This window comes from Camponotus floridanus, unplaced genomic scaffold (genome assembly GCF_003227725.1).
Source record: "Camponotus floridanus strain SB8 unplaced genomic scaffold, Cflo_v7.5 scaffold7, whole genome shotgun sequence".
Lineage (NCBI taxonomy): Eukaryota > Metazoa > Arthropoda > Insecta > Hymenoptera > Formicidae > Camponotus > Camponotus floridanus.
This window is the reverse complement of record NW_020229838.1, coordinates 3,290,276-3,315,631: the sequence shown is the minus strand read 5'-3', so window position 1 is coordinate 3,315,631 and position 25,356 is coordinate 3,290,276. Positions and strand designations below refer to the sequence as shown.

Below are 25,356 nucleotides of genomic sequence, written 5' to 3'. Positions count from 1 at the left end.
GCAGTTGACTTCGGTGCAGCGTTACGTGCACGTACGCGCCTAAAACGCGCGTACGTGGTACGTTACGAGCGTGTCTTTCTCTTCTGCGTGCACCTGCCGGGTGTCTTCAATCGCTATTGTTCTAGTGTCGAAACAACGCGAATTCTCGCGGGAGATCCCCGGCCGCGATCCCGATGCACGGCAGCGATCGGGAGGTATTTAGGGAAATCGGTGGGAGGATACGTTATTGTGCGAAAGGGGAAATTGGCGGGAACGGAACCTGGAGTCATCTCCTCGCGATTCTTCGTTATCTTTCGATATCGAGATATCCAAAGTAGTAGTATTATGCTCAGTTTCTTTTTCTTTGCGAGGAAGAGCAAAGATTTGAGATACACGTGTGACTTTCCTGGTATACATGATGTTGCTCTCTTGTCAGATATTTTGACACAATCGGATGAATGCCAATCTTCCTCTCTTTCGAGGATACCGAGTCGCAACGATAAACCTTGACATTTCGTGGACGTGAAGGTGAAACCGATTAAAATTGCGATCGATCTATATGAAACGCGCAAGAATTGAATTTAAATTGTTTGTGGGAGATTTGAAATTTTTTACGCATTAGTTTTATATTATATTATATTTTTTTATTTCTAATTTCTAATATTTTTATTATATTTTTGTACACACATTATATTTAATTCTTTCCATATAAAATGCCTTTTATTATAAATATAAAAAGTTACTTATTATTTATAGCGTTTGTGTATCAAGCAGAAAATTTGGTTAAAATCGTGTGGTTATTTAGAGATTAAAAAGACAACTCTTCGCGAGGAATTAGCGTTGGTCCGCAGAGTTTCTATTTTCGTGACAACCGCGTTGCTTATTCGAGCAACAGCGGGAATGCCGGCGTGGCCTCGATTTTTACACCTTTATAAAGTGGAATGCAAAGCAATGGTCGTGCAGGAATTTTCAAACGAGAGATATCTATAAATTTCACTTTTATATGAGCATTCTATAAACGTATGACATATCATTGCGGATATTTCAAAAATGTATGTAAAAATAAGGAATATTTAAAGAGACATGTAACTTTTCTAATGCTTTCTTTTCTACAAAATTTTACAGTTAATTAATTTTTATTTATCTTTGCCACAAGTAGAATGAAAAAAAGATAAACCGACTGTTGCAAAAGAGAGCACAAATTCAATTAAATCAATTATAATTTAGGATCATGGCATTTTTACTGAAGCATCTTGATATTTAATAATCTAAGCTTCGATTTAGTGTCTCGATTAAAATTACAATGTTTTGTTAAGTGCAACAACGATCTTTTTAGATCGTTTCCCGAGGCGTAATAATAGGAAGAAGGTAGGAGGGCGATCTCTCGGCTAATTCGAGATCGAGGATCGACTATTCTTCGGGATAAAACGTGAAGCGTGCCGCTGCAAAAAGAAACATGAATACGCTGGTTGCGCAATCCCGGGGATTACACACGGTATAAGATAATTGTTCGTCGCGATTGTATAACGCGAGTCTCCAGTTGTGGGATACGGACGTGTCGAGCGAATCACACGTGACGATTGCGCGAAAATCAATCGACCGTTATCGGACTCGGGGATTATAAAACGGAAACCGTAACGCGTTGGTGTCTCGATTCGACGAATTGAATATCTAATAATATCGTGCTACGCGAACGCGGCATCGATATCGCACGCGGATACATATATTATATATTTATCGCTACGTCTTTATTTGCAGTCGTTTTGCGGAGGTCGTTTAGCGGGATTAGAGCGATTAGCTTGCAAAGTTGTCGCGTAGCGATTCGCGAAAGATGCTCTTCGATTTTCAAATAAAATTATATCGCATCCTCGAGGAGGAGATGGCATCCATTTTTCCTCGTGTCTCTCGCTCTCTAAAAGTGAATCAGTGTATTATCACTGAAAAACAGTAAATAATTACTAATTACAGCAGTTAATAAGTACAGCACCGTAAATCAGTGTTATTTTATTGAAAGAATCAGTTAATAACTTTGACTGTTTCGATCAGTAATATTTCTCAATATCAGTAATGTTTCTTTCGTTATTGTCAGTAATATTAAACTACAATTCATCTCTCTATCTATTTCATATAAAATTAAAAATTTTATTTATATTTACAAAATATTTGTTATATTAAAAATTTTATTTTATTTATATTACATGTATATTGAACTTGTTATTTTAAGTAGATAACGAATGAATAATTTTCATTAAGTCATTTATTTGTCTGATTCATAAGATCGACTTAATATCTGAAATTAAATCGAAGTAATATTTTTAATTTTAATATTTTTAATTTTAATATTTTAATATTTTTAATTTTCTGTCGCAAACTTTATATAATTCTTATGAAAAATAATAAAACTAAATACGAGAAAAATAGTGATCGTAGCGTTAAACGAACGAGCTAGCGATTACTGGTTTTACAGTGAAATTTACTGGATTTACAGTGAATTTTATTTTAACTGACCATAATCAGTGAGATATAAGATAAAATAACAAAAAAAATAAGCGTTTCCACTGAAAATCAGTAAAATACTCGCTGATTCTTAGTGAAATCTTAATTTAAATGTTTAAATTACTGATATTTTCACTGATTCACTTTTAGAGAGCGAGATAGACATTTGTATTTCTTTTCAAGAACTCGCATATGTTTTTGACGTTTCGCGCTCTGTGACGTGCAATTTCGCACGAAAGCGCAGCGAATTTAACTTCGCGAATTCGCGTCGTCGCCGTCATCATCTCGGGCCGAGGCGGCGGCCGCTTTTTGCCCGCGAAACCGGCCGATCATCATCGAAGGAGACTCGTCGTCGTCCGCGGCCCCACGCGCTATCCAGTGCGCGACGTGACGTCGACCGGTCGCGCGTGATGCGCAACGAGAGCGCAAAAAACGGCACGGGAGAATGGGAAGGAAAGATGCGGACGAAACGTCGCACGAAATTGGAACGTGGCGCCTCGTAATTGCGTAATATCCGGGCTGTCACGCTCGAACGAAACGTCAAATTGCGCGCGCGAGCGTCCCCGAAACACCTGGATGCCATCGCTCGCGACGCCGATGCGCTTCCGAGGCATGGCACGTGAACGTTAAGCCGATGACTCGTAAATAAAAAGCGCGACGCGCATATATTCGCGGTAAATTTACTCGACGTCACTCTCTCCTTATCGTGTATATTGGTTCCGCGCGATTGCTCCCCTTCCCCCACGCAGCGGAAACGTCATTGTCGTTGTTGCTCCTTTTCTGACTTTCGCGTCATACCAGTGTCTCCGGTTTGATCGTGGAACGAAGTTCCACCGAGGCTCTTTTCTCGCTGACGTCTAAAGAATCCTTGTCGCAGAAACGGACAAAAGTCCGAGGCGAGAAATTGCAGGATAACGTGATTCGTTCCCTGAAATATCTCGAGAAATTGTAAAATTCTTGTGAGTTTCGCGCTGACATTCGCGCCGAGTGATAATAAATGATACGCGTGATGCGGCAAATTACAGTGTCCTTGCCGTAAGAGATCGTGAAACGTAAGACACGTGGCTAGAATATTTTTACTAGAAGCGAAATTTATGATAGAATGATATTTCGACGACAAACGAAAGCGATCTCGCGCAAATGAAAGAAGGAAATATGATGTGATGTAAAATTTTGCCGACGAGTGAAAATAGTTTTACGTGAAATTCACAGAGTATAAAGAAGCCTGAAAATAATCTATCGTCATCAAGCATCGTATGAAGAAAAGTTCTGATATAGAGAGAGGAATTCTCTGATAAAAGTGCGTTAATTACATCAAATGCGGAATATGTCGCTCGATTTTAACATTGTTATTTCGTCTGTACTCTCTGAAGTGAATCAGTGTATTATCACTGAAAAACAGTTAATAATCACTGATTACAGCAGTTATAAGCATTACAGCATTGTAAATTAGTGATATTTTATTGAAAGAATCAGTTAATAATTTTGATTGTTTCAATCAGTAATATTTCTCAGTATCAGTAATATTTTTTTCGTTATTGTCAGTAATATTAAACTACAATTCATCTCTCTATCTATTTCATAAAATTAAAAATTTTATTTATATTTACTAAATATTTATTACATTAAAAATTTTATTTTATTTATATTACATACATATTGAACTTGTTATTTTAAATAGATAACAAACGAATCATTTTCGCCAGACATTTATTTGTCCGACTTATAAAGATCGATTTAATATCTGAAGCCTCTCTATTGAGATTGTTTCAGAAATTAAATCGAAATAATACTTGTAATTTAAATGTCGCTCTTTGCAAACTTTATATAATTCTTATGACTAAAATTAAATACGAGAGAGATAGCGATCGTACCGGTAAACGAACAAACTAGCGATTACTGGTTTTACAATGAATTTTATTGTATTTTAACTGATCATAATCAATGAGATATAAGATAAAAAATGACAGAAAAATAAGCGTTTCCACTGAAGATCAGTAAAATACTCACTGATTCTCAGTGAAATCTTATTTTACTGTTTAGTGATATTTTCACTAATTCGTTTTAGAGAGTAGGGGAAATTAACACCGGAAATGAAAAATCTGCCCCTAGGAAGTAGGATAGGAAATATGGACATCGCGACTAACGACGTTCTTCCCGTGCGCTATAGTAGTGACACGCGTTTTCGAGACACGTTTTGCTACACCGTTGGTCGTCGCGATTTCATCGCGACTTAATGGCGTTTCACGCAACGGTATCTAACTAAAAAAAGATAGCTAGAAAGAAAAAGAAAGAGAAAGGACAAGAAAAAGAAATTCGAAGAATATCGATTATAGGCGATCGGAATCGAACATCGCGAGAGAAGAAGACTCTCTTATCATTCGACATATATTATATATCGGAGATGAATGAGATGAGGCACGTTTTGACAGCTTTGAGGTCGCCCGCGAAGAGCTCAACCTTGAGCAACAGCACTATGGGCATCGCGACGGCAACGTGGTACGACGTCCCGGCGCCAATAATCGTGCACTGCCGCGAATTTCACGAGGAGGCGGCGAGACACGACGTCGCCGAAGACGAGGAGAGTAAGAAGTCCTGCGAGAAAGAGACGAAAATCGGATCCATTGATGAGAATACGGGACTAGCTGGCTCCTTCGAGAAAGAGATTCATACAAAAGATCTCGGATCTTTGGAGAAGAACGCGAACATCGAGTCATCGAAGAAGGATACGACGATTGCAAGACCTTCGTCTTTCAATGAGGCGTTGTACCAGAACAAGGAGGCTGTCCTAAACGACAGAAATCGGAAGAGACACAGTACCACGGTGGAGCTGAACGCCACCACAATGGTAAAGACGGATGTCGATGGAGTACCCACCATCAGCTTCAGTTTCCTGCGGGTCGACGAGAAGTTTCACAATGACGGGGACGAGATCGTCATTCTGGAGGTCGACACGAGCGATCGGGTCGAGAACTCGCCGGAGAATCAACTGTACGATCTTCCTAAGAGCGCCGTCCCGAGTCGAGTCTCCTTGGAACAATCCGACGACAAGCAAACGAGTGTCGAATCCTCGTCGCCGGATCTCCAGGTTCTCTACGACGTGCCGAAGCCGGCGAAGGATGCGTCTTTGAATAGCTCACAAGAGGTAGAGGCTGCGATGACGCGGTCGAACGTTTCTTTCGAAAAGAGGAAACAGCCACGCGACCAGACGAAACGTTCCACCAGGTCGCTCAAGTCCGGCCGAAGGAGCTATGGCGCGTCCGATAGCGACGGCTACGACGCCGGTATAGCATCGATGTCGGGGTCGTACTCGGATCCCGAATGCCCGAACGAGGAGGGCTCGGTGAGCGGCGGTTCCGATCGCAGCAGACGGCTAAAGCTGCAGAAGCGGCGATTGGGCAAAGCCTGGGGCAGGATGCGTAGCTGGCTGCGAGAGGAGAGGACTAGGATCGGCGAGGTCGTGAACCGTCACGCGAGGCTTCAGGCGGTCGGCGCTCTCAGTCCCGAGGTAGCGCCAGAAAAAAAAGGACACGAATAAACGACACGCGATTAGTAAACATAACATTAGTTAAAATAGACGGAGAATGTAAAGGAATTTGAAAACAAAATTAGAGACTCGTTCGATTCTCCAGGGTTAAATTTTTTAACGTAGTCTGATGCTCTTCTGTATTCTTGATACCTCCATATTTAGCACTTTCTCTGCCTTCCTATTACTTCACATTCGGCTGGACACATGCGTGGAATAAAAATTAAAATTGTACGTCGAAAGGATTATTTTTATGCTACGCATGTTTCATTGGGATAGAGAAACTGCGTATCGAGAGAAACGGTCAAGAATGCGAAAAGATAAAAATTTGTAATCAATCATTTATGGAAATTAACTAAATTCTCATCATTTGCTTAAATCAATCAATTTTAACTAATGTTTATACCGTTGCTATATGTTATATACGAGGGATTCGACTACGAGCGGGATGAGTTTATAATTTGTAGAGGAGTTAAGTATACGACTCGACGTATGAAGTGGACCCTCGCAAATTACGGATTTATTCCGCTTTCACCCTGATTCATTGCTTCGTCGAGAATCCTACAATTGGCCATAATAAATAGCAACGTTGGACTAAATAACATAATGTGGGCTTCGAATATCAAGATTTTCAATTTCTCGATTCATAAAGTGTGAAAAAAATACAAAGTTGCAAACAGTTTAATGACAAGAAATTGAGAGATTCATTTCTTTTAGTTTTTGTTCGATAAAATTTTAGCTTTACAAATGTTTTATCGCATTTTAACAATTTTATGGAATTTGAGAGATTAAAATTATAAATTTATTAATGTAGTTTATTACGCTCTGTAACTATGTAATGTCTTGGAAAAAAAAGTTTTACTCTAGTCAAAATTAAATATATCGTTAAAAATCTTTCAATTATTAAAAAAAAAATTTATTGAGGACAAATTAATCAATTTAATTTAATTTATTTAATTATATAATTATTTTAATGCGTTTAATTTATTTAATTAACATCATACACGTAATCAGATTTTTATGATCAAACATTAAATCTATCGCAAGAAGAAATTGAGCCCTAGATTACGGATAATTTTTCTATTTTTTAATTATTAATTCACATAAGAAATTTATACAAAATCTCTTTTGATACAACTTTGGTCTCAAGTTTTTAAAAATTCATCTAGAATTATAACCGAAAAAACTATAGGAAATGATTACTCTTTTTTCTTTCAAATTTGGGGGAAATTATTTTTTATCGAACTGTATAATATTCTCACGATTAAAATGCGCACAAAGACAACGAGTCTTTTCTCTCGAACTTTTACTTTGATTGATTTCTCATCGGAAATTCCTTCTCGCATCAAGGTGCGAGGCAACGCCACTTTGCCGCAAACGTCCAAGAGCAAGCAGCGCGGCTTCTACGATTTGACACGGGCTCGTACCCAAGAGTCCGGCTCGATCACCAGGGTGGAAGAATTCGGATTGTCTTCGGTATCAGAGGAAGTCAACGTCTCCGATGACGCGGAGAGACCGACGTCGGCGTCGCCCGACTCGGGAAAGGCAAACAGCTCTCGAACATTACATAGCAACTTGAAGAGGAAGACGGTGAGTTCGGACGACATCTTAGAGAACAGCAGGACGAAATTGCAGCCGCCGGTGTCGTTCAGCATGGACAAGCTGTGCTCGGACGTGGAGAACGACGAAACGAGAACATCGCCGACGACGACGGCACCCGAGGTCGGCTGCGAAACGAGGGATCACGGTGGGAAAGGTGGCCTGATTAAGAGGAGAATGCTCGGGTCAATCAGAGGGTTAATGGCCTCCACTCATCTATTGCAGACCTACGAGATCGAGGAGGTACTTTGCGCTCACTCAAAGTCTTGTTATTTCTTTCCTGTTGCATGCTGACTGACATGTTTGCGCAGATGTCGCACACTTGGCACTTCACAGTGTGATGCGCATTCTTAAAGTTAGAGAGAAGGAGAAAATACGCGAGAATGAGTGGGAATAAAGGGCGTAACCGGCATAAATTAAAATTCGAATGGAACTGCAAAACGATTTTTTTTGTTATATTTAAACGCCATATAATTATAAGTCGATTAATCCTAATTAAATCAGCTAAAATTAGTAATAGTAGGAGAGAATGATTTATTCGTACTTTTTAACAACAGAAAAGTACATGGAGTAACATGACATTCCATAAAATTTTACATATTAATTTTTTTTTATTTTATATATATATAATATATGTTAATGATGTAATATGTATTATTAATATACATTATGTTATTAATATTTATACTAATTATACATATTTTAATATGTATATATATATATATATATATATATATATATATATAATAATTTATTAATGCAAATATGTTATTAGCATAAATTATGAATGTCAGACAATCTCCTGTATTCGATAGAAATATTTTTGATATTTATTTATTACATTTAAAGTTCATTTTTTTAGCATGTCTTCTTCGCGGTACTGCTCTTTAAATCTTTCATTGCAGCGTTAATTAAACTATTCTATTTCGCGATTGTCCTTGTCAAGTAGTTCACATGTGGGAGCTGTTTAAAAATCGTAATGAATGAGGCCAAATGAGCTTTACGATTCATTCAATGAGCTTTACAGTTCATTTAGGTCGAGATCATTAAAAACCAAGTCATATGAGATTAAAAGGGATCGTCCGACGAACTTTAATGAAAATCGAGAACAATCTTTGGTCATTAAAAACTACAGTGAAGAAGTGAACGTAAAAACTTTGGAAAAGAGGATGTGCAAAAGAGATGTATATTTCTAATTATTATTTTTTTATTTACTATATATATTTATTATATAATTATACGCAATCGTTTTTTGATTGAAAAATTTTTTTATACATCTCAATAATTTAAATCAAATGCAGTTTGTTTGCAAAGAAGAACCCGATTCCTGATTGAAATAACGTTCAGGAATTCATGATTCATGCATCAATATTGAATAACATTTTATTGTCATCGCATATTTATTCCGTTTGTTTCCTCTAATCGCATTCTTAAATTCTGAATAAGAAAAATATGCAAAAATTGCTATTTAGCATAAACTATAAATGGAATAGATAGAATGAATATAATGAATTATAAATGTAATGGAAACTTAAAAATATTCAATCGTTTTTGGAAATATGCTATCAGATATAATTAATTTTTTCATCACATATTTTATTATATTATTCACAAATTTTATAGAAATATCTCTTTAATTGAGAGATTCGCGACATTGATTATTTTAAGTATTGCAATTTCATAAATTTTTCAAGTTTTATTATTAAAGCATTTATTATCTGTCCAGGACATCTTAGAGATATCTTAAAAAGGATTTTTCGCGTATTAAGCCACGTGTGGATTTTTATATCGCCACTTTTTGCGCAACGCGCTCCTCATTGGTTGTCTACACAAAATTACCTCGTTTCCACGGATATTTTATAGCAGGCACAAACCGAGTAGCCATTTCGATGAGACTTTATGAGATGCTCGCGCGATAAATAAGCGACATCCGTGTAGTTAGAAACTATACTCCCATGCATTTTTTTTCATTCGATGACATTTTTCATGCTGGAGATCGCTTTCACTATTACAGCATTTTCTGACGCGTTTAGAATGCTTTTTGTCGATTTACCAAAGGTTACACATTATATCATTTGAATGTGAATCTATTACGCATTGAAGATTTCTTTTTCTTTCTTCTAAAACATATTCCGCTGATTATCCTGGCGAATCGAAATTTCTTCGACGAATATTAGCATCTAGATTTTGTACTTTCGATTTTTTTGAAACTTTTTCTGATGAAAGTTTGCAAAAAAGAAAAGAGAATCAATGAAAAATTATTTGAAATTAATTTCGATAGTATATTTTCTAAAAGCTACACATGCAACTCTGAAAAAAAGTAAAATCCAAGATATGACCAAAGATATGAATCTCCAATACGGAGAGAGTGTTTCGAAAAGTTCGCGATCTTTAATTAATAAGTATAATGTATAATTAACACACGGCCAAATGTCGCCGGAGATATATCGCTCGCTCGTTTCCCGGTTCGCATCCGCTTTCCCCGAGTCGAAATTTTACAAGAGAGACCGCTCGTCCGATCGAGAGATTTATCGACAGTCCAGGAGAAATGGCGCCAAGAGGCAGGCACACAAGTGCGCCTCGAAGCATCGCAAAAGCAAAGCATGGAAAGTGTGGGAAAGTTGCGCGGAGAAAATAGTCGACTTTGTTTCGTGCACACACATACAGACATATGTATAGACGTGTGTCGTGACGCTTGACCGCCTTCTACATGTGTTCCTCTCACAGTTGTGCGCGTACAAAGCGTGCTTAGAGACCCGTGGCCCTGGAGAACGGAAAAGATTGCGCTCTGCACCTTGACTGCACTTGCATTCGACCGCGGATGCCTCGATAGCATGGGGGTCATCGCGAGTTTCTCCGTCGTTAATTTTACGCGATTCGTGACGTATGAATTCGTCAAGGATGTGCAGTAAATTGAAATAGATGAGATCGTGTATTAGTTTTGTCGAGAGCAGAACAGATTAGAGAAACACGCTCGTGTTCGTCGCGTTTCACGAGAAACGACCGGGCAATTTTATCGCCGACGCACTCGATTGATGTGACAATTACTGTCAGGCGATTTTTAATTAAACGTTCGATATATCTTGTATGATCAACTCTGCTCTTCTTACGATTTATTGTATTTTGCAGAATTTTAATTTCGTCAGAACTGCCGTAAAAAATTACCGCTGCTAATCGTCATGTAAAATACACTCTTATTTGTGCAATTTCTCAATTGTTGACGCAACGTTTGATGGAAAAACGAAGGAGAACGAGCGGCAACGAGAGAGAAGAAAAAGCGAGAAAATTTCTATTCAGATTCACATTTCGCCAACGTGTGCGAAATTAAACGCGATGGAAAGTGCCACGCATGCATTAAGAGAGGCGAATGAAAGACAGGCGGGCGGTTGTCTTCGCGACCTCCGCGATTTCTCCGCGAGAAGGCTAAACATGGAGGAAGTATATACTTGCCGGTAAAAGGGAAAGGAAAGAGAGAGAATAGAGCGATTCGTTAAATATTCCGACGGTGCGGTTTGCGAACAAGTCTCGCGGAACGCATATACGCTCGTCGTTATTCATGTACGATCTCGCTCTTGTAAGCTCGATGCAATCGTCCTTGTGTTGACGCCTTTGTGAGAAAGTACGGGAGGACGATGAAAGGGATAGTTGCCTATATTAGAAATATTCAAATTTTCCATTCATTATACAGAAAAAAAATAAGTGTCAAATCAAGACTTATATACTTAAACTAACGCGTTCATTGTTTTGTATATACGCAACAATTTATAATCTTCTTAAAAGAGTTTAATAATTTTAAATTTCAACGATATTACAGTCTTATTTTACTATTGTAATTGTCACCTCAAGAATATATAATTATTTAATTCTACTTTAAGAAAATTATCTTTGATTTAAAAATGTTACTTTCCATCTAACATTGTTTCTTTTTCATTCAAGAAAATTAAATCTTAAATCATAAGAATATATTTTTCTTGATTTAACTATATAAAATGACTTTATTTAAATAAGCAATTATTCAAGCAATTATATTTTTCTTTAATTAACGCGATATAATCTCACTTCAAGATTTTCATGTTAAAACTAAATATATTTTCAAAACAAGGATGTCCTTTTTTTCTGTGACAGATGCGAGCGCGATCGTGGTTATATTTAATACTCGATTTTCTCTCAATTTTCCATCTATTAGAAACGCGCCATATATTAAGCGCGCGTTATTTATCGTAGGCGAACATACGGGGCATTTCTTTGGGAGGGATTTCATTTCTAGATATTTCTTTTTTCAACAGAAATTTAATTATTTTCCGTTATTAATTAAATGAGCATCGTCATACGTATTTTTGGTATTAAATTAGGACGCGATTTAATGAGCTATAACAGTCCTTTGCAGAACACAAAAAGACCGCTCCTCATGTCGATGAAAGTTTCTTTGTTTAGCGATAAATAGATGAACTCTCGCCGATACAACGAGATAAAAGGGAAGTCCCATTCGGGAAATTCGCACGCGTTGCCTCGCATTAACGAAGGATGTGTGCAGACTCATCCGTATTTAAGCGACACATATGTGTTAAAACGGGCATATATACAAATCTCGGACAGCCGGACTTATGTATCGATGCGTTCAAAATAAAATAGCCGCGTATAAATTAATGATTATTAAAAAATGTCTTATGTCGATGAGAAAAAAATTAATAAATTCCAATAAGAGCTCATTTTTTATACAGCCACATAATCGATAAAAATAAATATGAATCGACTAATATTTCGAGAGAATACTAGATCGCCTCGTGTGATCGATTCGCGCTCTGTAATAGATTCGATGTGGTCATCGACTGGTCGTTGACTGGCGGCGCACCTGTCCCATTGAAGCGGACGGCAATAAACCACCTGTTGCAGGCGCACGCCCGTTCGCCGTCATCGACGCACCGTGAACAGACGTTTCGATTAACCTTTCGAATCCCGTGCGAATTGATAATAATCACCGACTTATTTCGACCGTTACTCGAAACATTTGCGATACTTGTCACTGTAATGGCGTATTTACGCGTTACATTCGGATTAATGGAATCGTTGGCAACGCGAGAAATTTTCATCAGCGCGAATTTTTATCTCGCACCAGTTCTTATTCAGAATGATGGCGCAATTCGCCTGTTTTGTACCTCGCATAAAATGCGTAGCAGAATTCTAAAAGTCGCTTTATAAACGATGTGTTTTATAATTTGTTGATAGAGATCGGTACAAGATTCTATTTAGAATTTTATTTGTCATTTAATATCGTACAGGAAATCTTTCAACAGGATTACGTACTATCTTAAACTGAATCAGTGAAAATGTTATTGATTAAAAAATAGCGATATCAAATTTCATTAAAGATCAATTAAAACACTTATATTTGATTCTTCCATTTTATTAATTATGACAGCAAGATTTCAACAAATTAATAAATCACACATATTTACAAGATATGTAGATTTCATAGATTTTTATATTTATTTTTTAATATTTTATTTAATACAATAAATAGTGAGAAGAACGCGTTTTTTGCTTGATTTCTTCATCTTATTAATTATAACAGCAAAATGTCAACAAATTAATAAATCACATATATTTATAAGAGACATAGATTTCATAGATTTTTATATTTATTTTTTAATATTCAACTTATATACAAATAGTGAGAACACGCGAAGTTTTTACTTGATTTCCTATAAGTAGCATAAAATCTAACACGCAAAGATATATTTGTGTACACGATTCATAGAGTGTATTTCACGCAAGATTACATTAAATACTAATACAGTGAGCGAAGATTAGTCACTTAAGCAAGATTGAAAGGCGAATCTGCCGTAAGAACGGCCATTGATTACGCATTTAATTACTATTAACGATCTGATACGTGTTGACGGGTAAATACGGTGTTATGCTAACGACGACTACCAAGATTAGATTCGATTATACGATGTGTCCCTAATCGTTAAGTAGCAGAATTTTACCTCTATTTCCGTAACATTTTATTAATATTCGATCGCCAGCTAATTCGATCACAAACTTTTCCCGTATCTCGATCATACATAAGTACCTCGCGCGCGCACAAATTTATTCTAATTAATATTAAAATGATTTCCGCTTTAACGGGTAATGGCAAAGCGATTTTTCACAGTGAATTACTATCTTGAGGACACGCTCGATAAAACTGATCCAGAAGTCCAGATCTTCTTCAGCTGCGGATATCTCCGGAATTTCCGTTTGACTGAGATATATCCTATAATTTTGTTTTTATGCAGATGTAATCACGATTACATTAATGTCGCGAAATGACAGAGTCCACTTTCGGTCAAATTTAGATCGAATCCGTAGAAAGTTGCTCTGTTATTCGCGTTACAAATAGACCATGTCCACTAGGCTCGACACGCCCTCCATCGATTATTTTTTTTGTAATGAATGGAAGCATAAATTCTAGCACGATAAAGTGTATTTAACCAACATTTAACTTTTCTTAAAAGTATATTTAACCCGAATAACTTTTGTAATCTTTATTAACGAACTTGCTAAATATTTATCACACGATTTCGAGCACACACAACATGATACGATGAGATATGATGAGTCATATTATTAATACAGGTGTTTCGAATTCATGAATGATTATACGATTTAACAATTACAATGAAAATTACGAATGTTTATAGAATAAAATGATTCACTTTATATGTGAAAAGCTTCCTTTCTGTATGCGAAAAAAGATAATCGTATACTATACGATTTATAGAGAAGATTATCATTAAAGATATCACGCCCTTTATTTATCCAACATGTTATCAGATTGCAATATCGATTGTCAACAAAATTGACCCTCAATAATAATCATCCAGTCATTGATAGCAAAAGTGTGTTTGATAAAATTGAATGTTCTATGTACATTGTTTATCGTATCGATAAATGAAAAAAATAATGAAGTAAATTCACACATACACACACGTAGAAAGAGAAAGCAGTCGCGATAAGAGTCCTCGGGTTTTGCGAAACAAACCACCCGCATAATTCGAAATCAAGTCTATCGGATCGAATCATGCAATATTTGTGATACTTTTCTCTTGTTCTGATACACACAGACAACTCATGGAATTTTATTGATAAAAAGCAATAAAATTTGCGTAATTTAAAAATCGCGTCAAATGAAACATTGTTATTTATTTTATTTATGTATTGAACGAAATATTATTATTTAATTCATTTACGCATGCATTCCAAGATGTTTCCAATAATTTATAAATTATAGATAGAATAAAAAAGTGCTGAAATAAAATACATAAATTCCGTACAGGCTCTTTTATTGACGTTAAAAATAGTTTAAAGGTCTAGATTACGATGCTTGAAGGCACACGTGGTTTTCTTTTATCGTATCGTCTACAAGGTTGTAGAACGTGTGATATGCGTAGGCATCGATCGATTGCGTTGCACTCGACGCTTTAAAGCTTAGGGAGTGTCATAATGTAGAAATCCGAATTTTATTTTCGATCCCCATTTTTGTGACTTCGTAACAACTCTTATGTAACTTGACGCATGAGACGGAAATGTAAAATATCTCGTCGGCAGTCATTACATTCCGATATTACATAATGCAATATTACGCGCGATGATCAAATGTCGAGTTCGCGGCGACGTAATTTGCTCCTTTTCTCACCCATAGAAATATTTACGCGAAAACGAAAGATTTTATATGCTTACATGTAATATAACTATATTTATAACTAAACTTTGTATCCCGAAACTCATTTACATATCAATGTGTTGTTAGTCTCTTATTTTTCACGCTTCTAGAAATATCCCTTTTTTCGATTTCTACTCATACGTGATTTATGAATCATGTCCCTGATGACTGAACGTTTCAACTCAGAGGTATGCAATTTTACTTGCAATTTAAATTGCGAACGTAAACAGGCGACTAGTTTGATTGAGAATCACTATTCTTATTTAATACGTATTCCAATTTCATTATGATTAGTTTTATTTTGTAAGTAATTAAAATTTCTTGAAGTATTTTTGCCAAAATATTTTTCATATTTTTTTTAAGTTATATGCAAGATATATTCGTGTTCAAAATTTTTACTCTCTGTCGAGAGTATTATAAATATCAGAAATACATATAACAGCAAATAATATAAATAAACTATAAAAATATTATTACTTAATTATTTATTATTAATTAAAAATATATTGTTATTTAACATTATTTTTGAAAATGTAAATATTAATTTCGTAATAATTATATTATATAATAATTATACTTTATAATAATTATATTATTTATAATAATTATATTATAATAATTTTATAATTATATTTTCAATGCAGTTACATTTTGGGATTATGTAATCAATACAACCTTAAACATTTTTTGGACCCGATTACTAAAATTTACATTAAACTGTGTCCCATTTATTTTCACTACAGTTCTACATATGCATTACATATGTTTCGCATGTCATATCAGAATTTATCGCGACTTCGCCTATAAACACACACACATACATGTCCGAGCTAATTGGCACTTTAATTTCCCTCAGGGCCCATCAAGATTAACGCTTACTTTCACCGATCACCTCAGGTTATGATTAAGCTTTAATTCAGGATTGAGACCAGTCACCTTTGCTTGCGCGGCAAATGCAAAGAAACACGAAATCCGATAGTCGCGGGAACGTTTATCGCGCGCGAACAAAGGCCTTTTCCATTATAGCTGATGTTTCGCGATTGTATCGTTCCTCAGCGGCTTCCGGAACGAGGCCTTCTCGGCGAGAGGAAGAGCTTCCTTTCCCCGGTATCCGGGCAACGCGATCGAATCAATGTTAGCTTCGGCTCATTAAAGTACAAAAGAATCTGGTAACACGTAGGTGTGAAATAAACGTGTGTTTATATTTTCAATGTATGCACTAATAGTTTCTCTTGCGACATTTTCTCTCGCTTGATGCGATCTCTTCCTCCAAATTTCGCGACTTTACCCGACGAACCGGTTCGCCATCTTTAATATTGTCGTATCTAATTAATAATTTCACGCGATATCGACTTTCACGCGCGTCACGGATTCAGAAAAATAAATTTGCGGCGACAGCTGCAAAAAAATTAGCCCGAGATCTACTATTGCCGTTTCTGAAAATTTCTCGAATATAACACAGAATAAGTGTTTCTGTCAAGTACTCTTTTTTTTTAACGAAATAAGCAAGTTTAAAAAAAAATAGAATTAAATAATTTTAAAATTTAAACCATCGATATTTATTTATTCATAGTCACTTATTCTTCACTTGATATAAAATGTCTCTGAAATAAAATTTATTGATTTGTTTAATTGAATTTTATTTTGTGAAAACGAAACGTAATTTTTTTCAATTTTTTTCAAATGGATTAATAAAAATGCTCTGTTCACTCAATTTGAATAAAATAAATCGCTCTTGCACAATTTGCTTTTATATAATCTTCTGTGTACTTTGTAAACAAAATATTAGTACCGTTTATAAGTACCGTTTACGATAATATCGCGCAACAAATATACAAGAAAGCTGAGCTAACGCGTAACAGCAATGAGAGGCGAATGACTGGATGAGTGGATAATGACATACGCCCAGCCTTCCACTGTGACTAAAATACTTTACGTGCTATAGAGAGAGAAAAATGTAGGCATGATCGCATAAGTATGCGAAATAATAAAACACCCCGCATTTCACTTCTGTGATTTTAAAGAGTAATTATATATATTTTCTGACGAAATCAACGTTACGTCGATTAATCTCTTACAAGAAAAACTTTCAGAAATTTTATTTCAATTTTAAACTTTAAATTTCTTATTTTTTTTACATTTTTCTCGTGAAATTATCACTTGTTATAAAATATTATTTTTCTGGCGTAAAATTTAAGCATCTCGTTAAACATCGATTTTTTACGCAAGTGTGAGTAAAACACCTGATTAAAAATGTGCAGGAAATCCTATAATTCGATACGATGTGCTGGCAATGTTGTATCTGATGGGCCACGATGCGTGGTTACCGCTAACTTATGCGTCTTCTCCTCGCAGGCAAAGTGTATTGAAGCATAAAATCGAATGAGCCGCATTTTTGTTACTTGAAACTCAAATAAGTCGATAGTTTTCTTTTCAAGATATTATCTAAACGTTTAAAGATCTATAAAACAGAATGAGAGAGAGAGAGAGAGAAACTGCGTTTACCTAACATAATTCTGTTGTTCTCATCATTATTCTAACTCTCTCTGTATGTACATATATCTATTTATCATCGTCATATATTATTGTATGCAAGAGATACAGGCAATCAAATTAAATGCAAATCGATATTTGTCCCGTACATCTTATGACTCTCTCTTTTATTATCGAACATTTAGAAATAACCCTCTGCTTAAAATTTTATTACACGCATATAAAGTTTCTCTCTTTGAATTTTGACATGAAGCAGCTTTCTACTTAATGATGATGTTATAAACAGATTTTTTGTGAAATTTCACAGTAGGATATCCATCTCAGCCATTCATCTTTATGTATTAGAAATATCGCGTGAAGCAACAAGCATCACATATCATAAAATAAGGCGCTTTAAAGTTGTTTTTTTTTTTTTCACACCATAAAATGCGAACTGTAGTCGCTCATCATTATTTCATTGTTGTGTAACATTAAAAAATTTTTCTTGTTATGCGCAGGGAGGACAGGGCGGTTTCGAGGACGTAAGAAGGTATATCAAACAAGGAGGCGACTTTTGCAAAGAATTGGCGTCGATTCTTCACGAAAGGTATTCGGTTCTTTACCTTGTTCTCTCATGCGATTCTTCTATAAAAAAAATATGAACATATGTACATTTTTAGAGCCGAGTTGGAAGCTACTTATGCGAAGGGACTCAGCAAGCTCAGCAGCAAATTGACAAAGGCTTGTGCCAAGGATCAAGGTGGTTATCAATTTTACATTAATTTTGCATCTATTTCATTAATAATTATACATAATATCATTAATAATTATATTATAATATCATTGATAATAATATCATTAATAATTTCATTAATAATTATAATAATAATGATAATTATAATACAGGACGATATTCAGGTTTTGATGCGTTTTTCTTTAGCGAAAATTTCATAATTTATTGACACACGTTGCAGACTTTTTATTTTATCATAAATATCATCCAAACCATACATGTATATTTTTAGAAAAAGAAAAATGAGAGCTATTATTTTCATTTATAGAAGACAAATTTGGCCATGATATCAGTTTATTTCTATTTTTTTTTATTGCGTTATTCTTGTAAAGATATCGACATTGCGAGATGGGCGGCGGCCCAAAAAGAGAAAATAAGATCATGTTTAATAAGCGGATTGCGCGTCTTTCGTAATGCAGGTAATAGCAACGGAGGCGTGAACGAGGCATGGAGGTGTGTCGGCGAAGAGATGGAGGCTGCCGCGGAAGCCCATCGGCTGTGGGGCATCGCGCTGAGCGAACAGCTCGCCAAACCGCTTAGAGTAAGTCTCCCCAAGATAATTGCTACGCATCGCGTCGCAAAAGGAGGGAAAGACTGCATCACTGTGTATGCATGATCGTACCTTACGTAACAACGTTAGGGTCACATCATTAAAAACGACATCGGAGACAGGTTGGAAGGAAAAAAATTGCCCGTTCGTTTGGTATCTCTACGGGTATTTAAATAACGCGAAAATATATGTATCTCGATCCAAAAATAATCTCTTAAAAATGCTCAGTAATGTAGAATGATTCCAGAAAAAATAGACCAGGACTGGAATTTTTAAAATATGAATCAAATAGTATAGCGTTCGTACATTTGATTTAATTGTTTTTATTACGTCCAATTATATTGATTAATGATGCACTTTAATACTTGTGTATATAAATATTATGTATAATGTTTGTTGACATAATATCATTAAATTGAATCTATGAGATTTAATAGATGTATGATAAAAACATACCTTTCTATTTTTTCTACGAGAGTCTTTTTTAAGTAGTATTTTAAAAATCATATTCAATATATGCTAATACTTGAGAGGAATGGAATATTTGATTGAAAATTAGTTAAATTACCAGATTTCGTGATAACGAAATGAAAAATAAAAAGATAATGCGCATTTTATCAGGTGGGTGTTGCGGAGACGCAAGGACGATCGAGGAAGACCGTCGAAAATTCGGTGGACAAGGCATCCAAGTCGCTTCAGGAGTGGCGTGGAGTAGCGGCAAAGAGTAAGAAGCAGAGCTTCGCGAGCGCGCGAGAGAATGAAAGGCTGCAGGACTTGGCGCGACTGCAGACCATCAGTCAGAGTCAGCAGAGCAACAATAAATTGTCGAATCACCACATGACAGAGAAGGAAGCGACTAAGCTGGAAACCAGACGGCGGAAGGCCGAGGACTCGTCGCGTCGCGCAGACACGGAATTTTACACAGTGAGCGTGAGGGCCGAGAGGGCCAGGCTGGAATATGAGAATACCGTGAGGAAAGGTGCGAAGCAGATGGAATTACTCGAAGAAGAGCGACTGAGCGCCCTGAAGGACTTCGCCAATGTGTACTTGACGCACTTGCAAGCGCTAGCACCGCGATTACAACAGGTAATGCATGAAAAAGAGACGAAATGAGAGGGAGGTTGTTTGTGGGTATGCGCTTCTAATCTAATCTTAAAATTACTTAAATAAATATAAGATGTGTAAATGTATTTAAAATAAGATGAAGTTGTGTCTCTAAATTTGATGTGGTAAAAGATGAGATTATAAAGTATTTCTCGTTTAGATAAGCTGAAGATGATAAAATTTTTAGAACTTTAGATATTATAACATTTATTAAGGATATAAAACACACACATATTTTATTTAAATCTTATTTTTTAAAAATAAGGATTTTTTAAATATTTTATTTAGATAATTTCTAGGAAATTCATTTTCCAGAATGCGGCGTTGAATATATACTATATAATATTTATTTTCAGAGCGCCGATCGCCTGCTAACGCCTGTACGTAGCTGCAACGTATCGCAGGATCTTGAAATTCTGAAGAATCTCGTACGTCGAATAGACAATAACGAAGCGACGAACGCAGAGCAATTGTTGCCAGACTTTTACGCTGAACATGTTACGTTGGCGATGAATCGCGAGCGACGGAAACAGGCGCTGGTGAGGGTGCTGCATCTGATTAGGCAAGATCTGGAGAGGGAGAGGAGGGGTAGAGAAGGTTTAGAAACATTACATCGGGCCTTCATCAAAACACCGGCGTTCGCGGCGGATGAGAGCGCGCAAAATGTGACGGATAAGCTGCATCATGTAAGTTTTCTTGCATCGATTACGAATTTATAGGAGTTAGAGTTAGAAATTACTTCACACTAGCTATAAATGCGCGAATTATTCTTGTACTCTATCGCAGATGCGTTCCATGTTGCTGTACTTGGAGGCGGCCAGATATAAGGTTGGTCGTACACTCGCGGAAGTAGAAGGCAGCAAACGATCCAAACATCCCTTGTCGGACCATATCCTAGTTTCGAGAGACAAGCAAGGTTTGCAGCAAAGTGTTCTTAAGGTAAGCAAATCAGTTCGCAGAGAGTGAAAGTGATCATCTAATGTTGAGTTTTATTTTAATAATTAAATAAAATTATATCCAGTAAAAAAAAAAACGCAAAACAAATCACATTTTTTGCAGATTCCTTCTTGGGCAAAGAACGAATCTTTTGAGATTCAAGATGATGATGACGAACTCGAGATCCATTTGGCGAAGGATCAGGACGCCGAGACACGCGATTGGGTCGATCGGACGGCTGGCGATGGCAACTCGGAGAATCCGCCAGATGAGGATGACTTTAGTGATTTCGACGAGTTTAGCAGTCACTCGGAGGACAACAACAATCAGGAAGCGGTTGATGGTGCGGAGGTAGTGACGACACCCAAGACCGAACGCGCGGAACAGTGTCGAGCGATCTATCAGTACTCGGCAAATTTGAACGACGAGCTCAGTCTCAGTCCGGGTGACCTGATAACCGTTCATCAGAAGCAGGCAGACGGTTGGTGGATAGGTGAATGTGGAGGCCGCACTGGCATATTCCCGGCCACTTACGTGCAAGTTATACATTAACAGATGCGAAAGACTTATTATACTGAATAATCGCTCAGTGTTAACTATTCATAAGTTTCACGCAAGTCCTCTTGCTTAAATCTTCCATTCGACTTCACTAAAGCAGATAAGCGTATTACAATATGCCAATATAGAGCGTTACATGTGACGATTATTTTTTACGCGCAGAAGTCGAGCGTCTTTCGAATATAAGCTCATACAATAACAACGCACATAAGAATTAATACCAAATAGCAGTTACCATCATGTTTAAGGCAAGATGCATCTGCCTACTAGCGGAAATATTTTAATCGCGTTGTTACTATTTGCGTATGTGACATATTTAGCATTTTTATTACTGTTATATAAATAATTACTCATTTATTTATATCGTTCTTAAAAGATCGATCTTTTATAAAATCTGGCATTTTATAATTCATCCCGTATATTATATCTTGTTAATTGTCTACCTTGTTAAAGCTAAACATAAAATACATTAACGATTTAATTAAAAAATATTAAAAATTGAAACTATATTTCACTAGTATGAAGTTGATACGAATAGCTGGCATAATTATTATTTGCCATAATGATTATAATCACTTATTTTGTATTCCTTATATAATTTTATTTTTCAGAACTATTGATTACAAAACTCCAAACTCTTGGAAAATATTATTTCTCACAAGCACATATGTGTGTATCATATATTTCATTTTAAGAATTAAGATTATCGAGTGTTTTTTGTAATTTATTAAGAATTTGAATACACAAAATAATCAACGTTTGTAACAGCAAACAACGAGAAGATAAAGAAACATGAAAAATATTACTTATATTATGTACATATTACTTGTATTGTGCAAATACATTCAATTGTAAATATCTAAATATAAGAAGCTATTTAAATGTACTGAATGATATACAGTATGTGTTAATAACGCATTTATCTACAGATAAGTAAGTGTATTATTAATCGATCCCTTTACCTTATCTTTATACGATCTTGTTGTATTTCCATCTCCTTGACGGTCGGTGCTGTTGGCTGTAACAGATAATGTGTGTGCATACGAAATATGAATTGTATTATTTGGCGCAAGTATAAATAATATTTACCACAAAACGGATAAGTACTAGTGGTAGACAAAAAAAAGCATCCGCGTTGATCATACATTTCCGCTCTAATGCCCATTTCTGTGCAGATATTTACATTGCACGGTTTTACGATTATTTCTGAAAGCTGCTTGGGCGTCCGATTCCACTTATGCGCCCAAAAACTGCAATTGTTCACAGTGGCAGATACCACAGATTCCGTAAAGTAAAGGTAAGAACGCCCATGGCTACATATCGCTTTGCGTATTACTGAAAATGCGACAACAAATTTTACTTTCCGTTCCCTAGAGGTTCCAATTAAAAAAGACATTTCACTTTCAGTACTAACCGGTTGCAGGAATCGGCAAGTAATCGAATATCGAATTAAACTCCTCGCAGCCAGGTTGCATTTTACCGCCATTAGGATAGAAATCAACATGACCTACGTACGAGGATATCGATTGAAAGAAGAACTATGTAAATGTGAATTGGAAGAATTTTCAAGAAATACAATTCCAAAAATTAAAGAATTCATTGAAGAAGAAAACGCGCGGTAAAAACTGTACTATTCTTTCTTTTTTTGTATAAAGTACTACCTATAATTTCGGGTAAACCCAGACCCAAACTGAAGAGTAATCTGCCGTTTGTATGTATCACGTCGACAAACGGTGCGTCATTTTTATTCAAATGAACCGATGGGTCAGCGTTGCGGAAGCATGGCTGCGCCGGATCCAGACCGGTGATCCTCTGCACCATCCATCTATTCCGTCGCCCTTTCAGCTCCTTTGCAGCCATTCCGCAGATATGAGCGCCGAGACTGTGTCCTATCAGATGTAAGAGGCCCCAATTGTTCGTATCTGATCTTTCATTGATTGTAGCGTTCGTCACGTGCTCTATAAATCTTTGGATGAATAGACCGACATTAAAAAGCAGATAATTATTCTCATCTGGACAACATGGTCATTTGAAGGATGTCATCTTGAAAGAAATTAGACCATCGCAGATATATCCAGAGAATTTTTTATTTCTTATCAAGAATCAATTTAAAATATTAATTGTTAAATCGTCAAGATATTTGTCAAAAACATTTTTCAGACATCTATCAAATTTGTGATTTTGTGGCTAAGATTACATACTTTGATATCTGATATCCCACTATTTTAGTGTTGACTGCTGCCTTATAATAATTCCACGTATTACCGCCAGCGCTCCAATCCACTACCACCACGTTAACGTCATCCTGCATCATATAATTTCATGATAAAATGAATGATTTTATCCGAAAAATAAGAACAACATCGCAGTCGATGGATTCTTACCCATTGGAGTAATGCTTTTTCCATATTATTGATCCATGTCTCGTTGCCGTTCGATAGGAAACCATGTACTATCATCACCGTCCTACGTTCTATGTTGAAATTCGTCCACTCCAAGCCAAACTGCTCGCCTAATATAACTTCCACGCGATACGGTTGCTTCCTAGAGGAGAGATAAAATCGTACGTCCAGCGCGTTACTGCCGTTAGGTTCGCTTCTGAAGAACCATTCTAAAGTCGTTGCGACTGTCTTCCCTAATCCGAAGCAGTCTACTTGAGCAACTCGTGAAAAAGTTTCTGAGCTAGGAGAGATTTCGGAATCCTCGAAATCCGGGATTCCGAACTCCTCGATATCCAGCTCACTAGAATTGACTCCTACGTGAATAGTGTATGTAAAATTCGCCAGGGTAGTTTCATTAAAGAGGGACATAATTTTTTTCGCCCCGTGCATCGTCCTGTTTAATGAATCCTGAAGTGGCCGAGTTACATTCGTTACGTATATCGTTTTATTTAATGCACCTTGAAATGGCCCAGTTACATTCGTCGCATACGTTGTTCTGTTTAATGCATCCTGAAGTGGCCGAGTTATATTCGTCGCGTGCAGTTGCCATAAACAGGAGCATTCTCTGATGTTGAAAAATTGCCATAAAACGGTAAACACAAGAACTAAAGACACCATCTTCATGCACTAGAGTATAAACGACATTTGATATCATATTTATGTTGCCTCTTGACCAATCGAAGGTTTATCAAGACATAATTATCATCTCTTACATAAAATTAACTGTTTGAGAGAGAAAGAATCTCGAATAACAATATTTACTCTAACTTCAATCAAGATATCATGATCTATAAAAACAAGAACTGACTTGTCTAAACAGAGTTCAATTAGGAAGATATAATCTTACAACTAAAATATTTCATTAATACTATTTTTAAAATATTATGTCAAGTGAGATTAAAAAATATTTTCTCCATATCTTTAAATTCCTTTGTAAGATAAACGTATACTTACATCGAAATACTCTTACAAAGTACACGTACGTATATTTTTCTTTATAATGGAATGATCCCAATCGCTTAATCTTATCAAAAATAATTGTGTAAATTATTTCTAAAGTATAGCTACGTGGACATCAATTAAGTTAGCAACTAAATTCCCGCCGTTTTTTTAAATTTTAACATTCCGCATGTCATTAAATGTTTTTGGCATAATCTTTAATTTATGTTAATTTTCAGATCATTAAAATGGAAT

At 36.1% G+C, this 25,356-nt stretch overlaps 2 protein-coding genes across 9 annotated transcripts; one reads left to right on the top strand and one right to left on the bottom strand.

Moving 5' to 3' along the window:
* On the top strand, nt 1–22,740 carry LOC105253134. Of its 7 annotated transcripts, none has more exons than XM_025413807.1 (11): nt 1–194; nt 3,688–3,775; nt 4,588–5,983; nt 7,352–7,843; nt 18,299–18,387; nt 18,461–18,540; nt 18,993–19,114; nt 19,745–20,209; nt 20,584–20,913; nt 21,014–21,166; nt 21,287–22,740. In XM_025413807.1, exons 3-11 carry the CDS (start codon nt 4,880–4,882, stop codon nt 21,713–21,715), a joined length of 3,264 nt encoding a protein of 1,087 aa, XP_025269592.1. In that variant the 5' UTR covers nt 1–194; nt 3,688–3,775; nt 4,588–4,879; the 3' UTR covers nt 21,716–22,740. The 7 variants fall into 7 exon arrangements, with proteins under 7 accessions (XP_025269592.1, XP_025269591.1, XP_025269589.1 ...); XM_025413806.1 differs by having other exon boundaries at nt 4,544–5,983; XM_025413804.1 differs by having other exon boundaries at nt 1–507.
* LOC105253136 (pancreatic triacylglycerol lipase-like) lies at nt 22,555–25,356 on the bottom strand. Of its 2 annotated transcripts, XM_011260967.3 has the most exons (7): nt 25,117–25,356; nt 24,106–24,789; nt 23,923–24,026; nt 23,383–23,687; nt 23,136–23,228; nt 22,811–23,056; nt 22,555–22,739 (listed from the first exon to the last, which is right to left on the bottom strand). In XM_011260967.3, the coding sequence occupies exons 2-7, from the start codon at nt 24,784–24,786 to the stop codon at nt 22,645–22,647; spliced, it is 1,524 nt and encodes a 507-aa protein (XP_011259269.1). In that variant the 5' UTR covers nt 24,787–24,789; nt 25,117–25,356; the 3' UTR covers nt 22,555–22,644. The 2 variants fall into 2 exon arrangements, with proteins under 2 accessions (XP_011259269.1, XP_011259268.1); XM_011260966.3 differs by lacking the exon at nt 25,117–25,356 and having other exon boundaries at nt 24,106–25,002.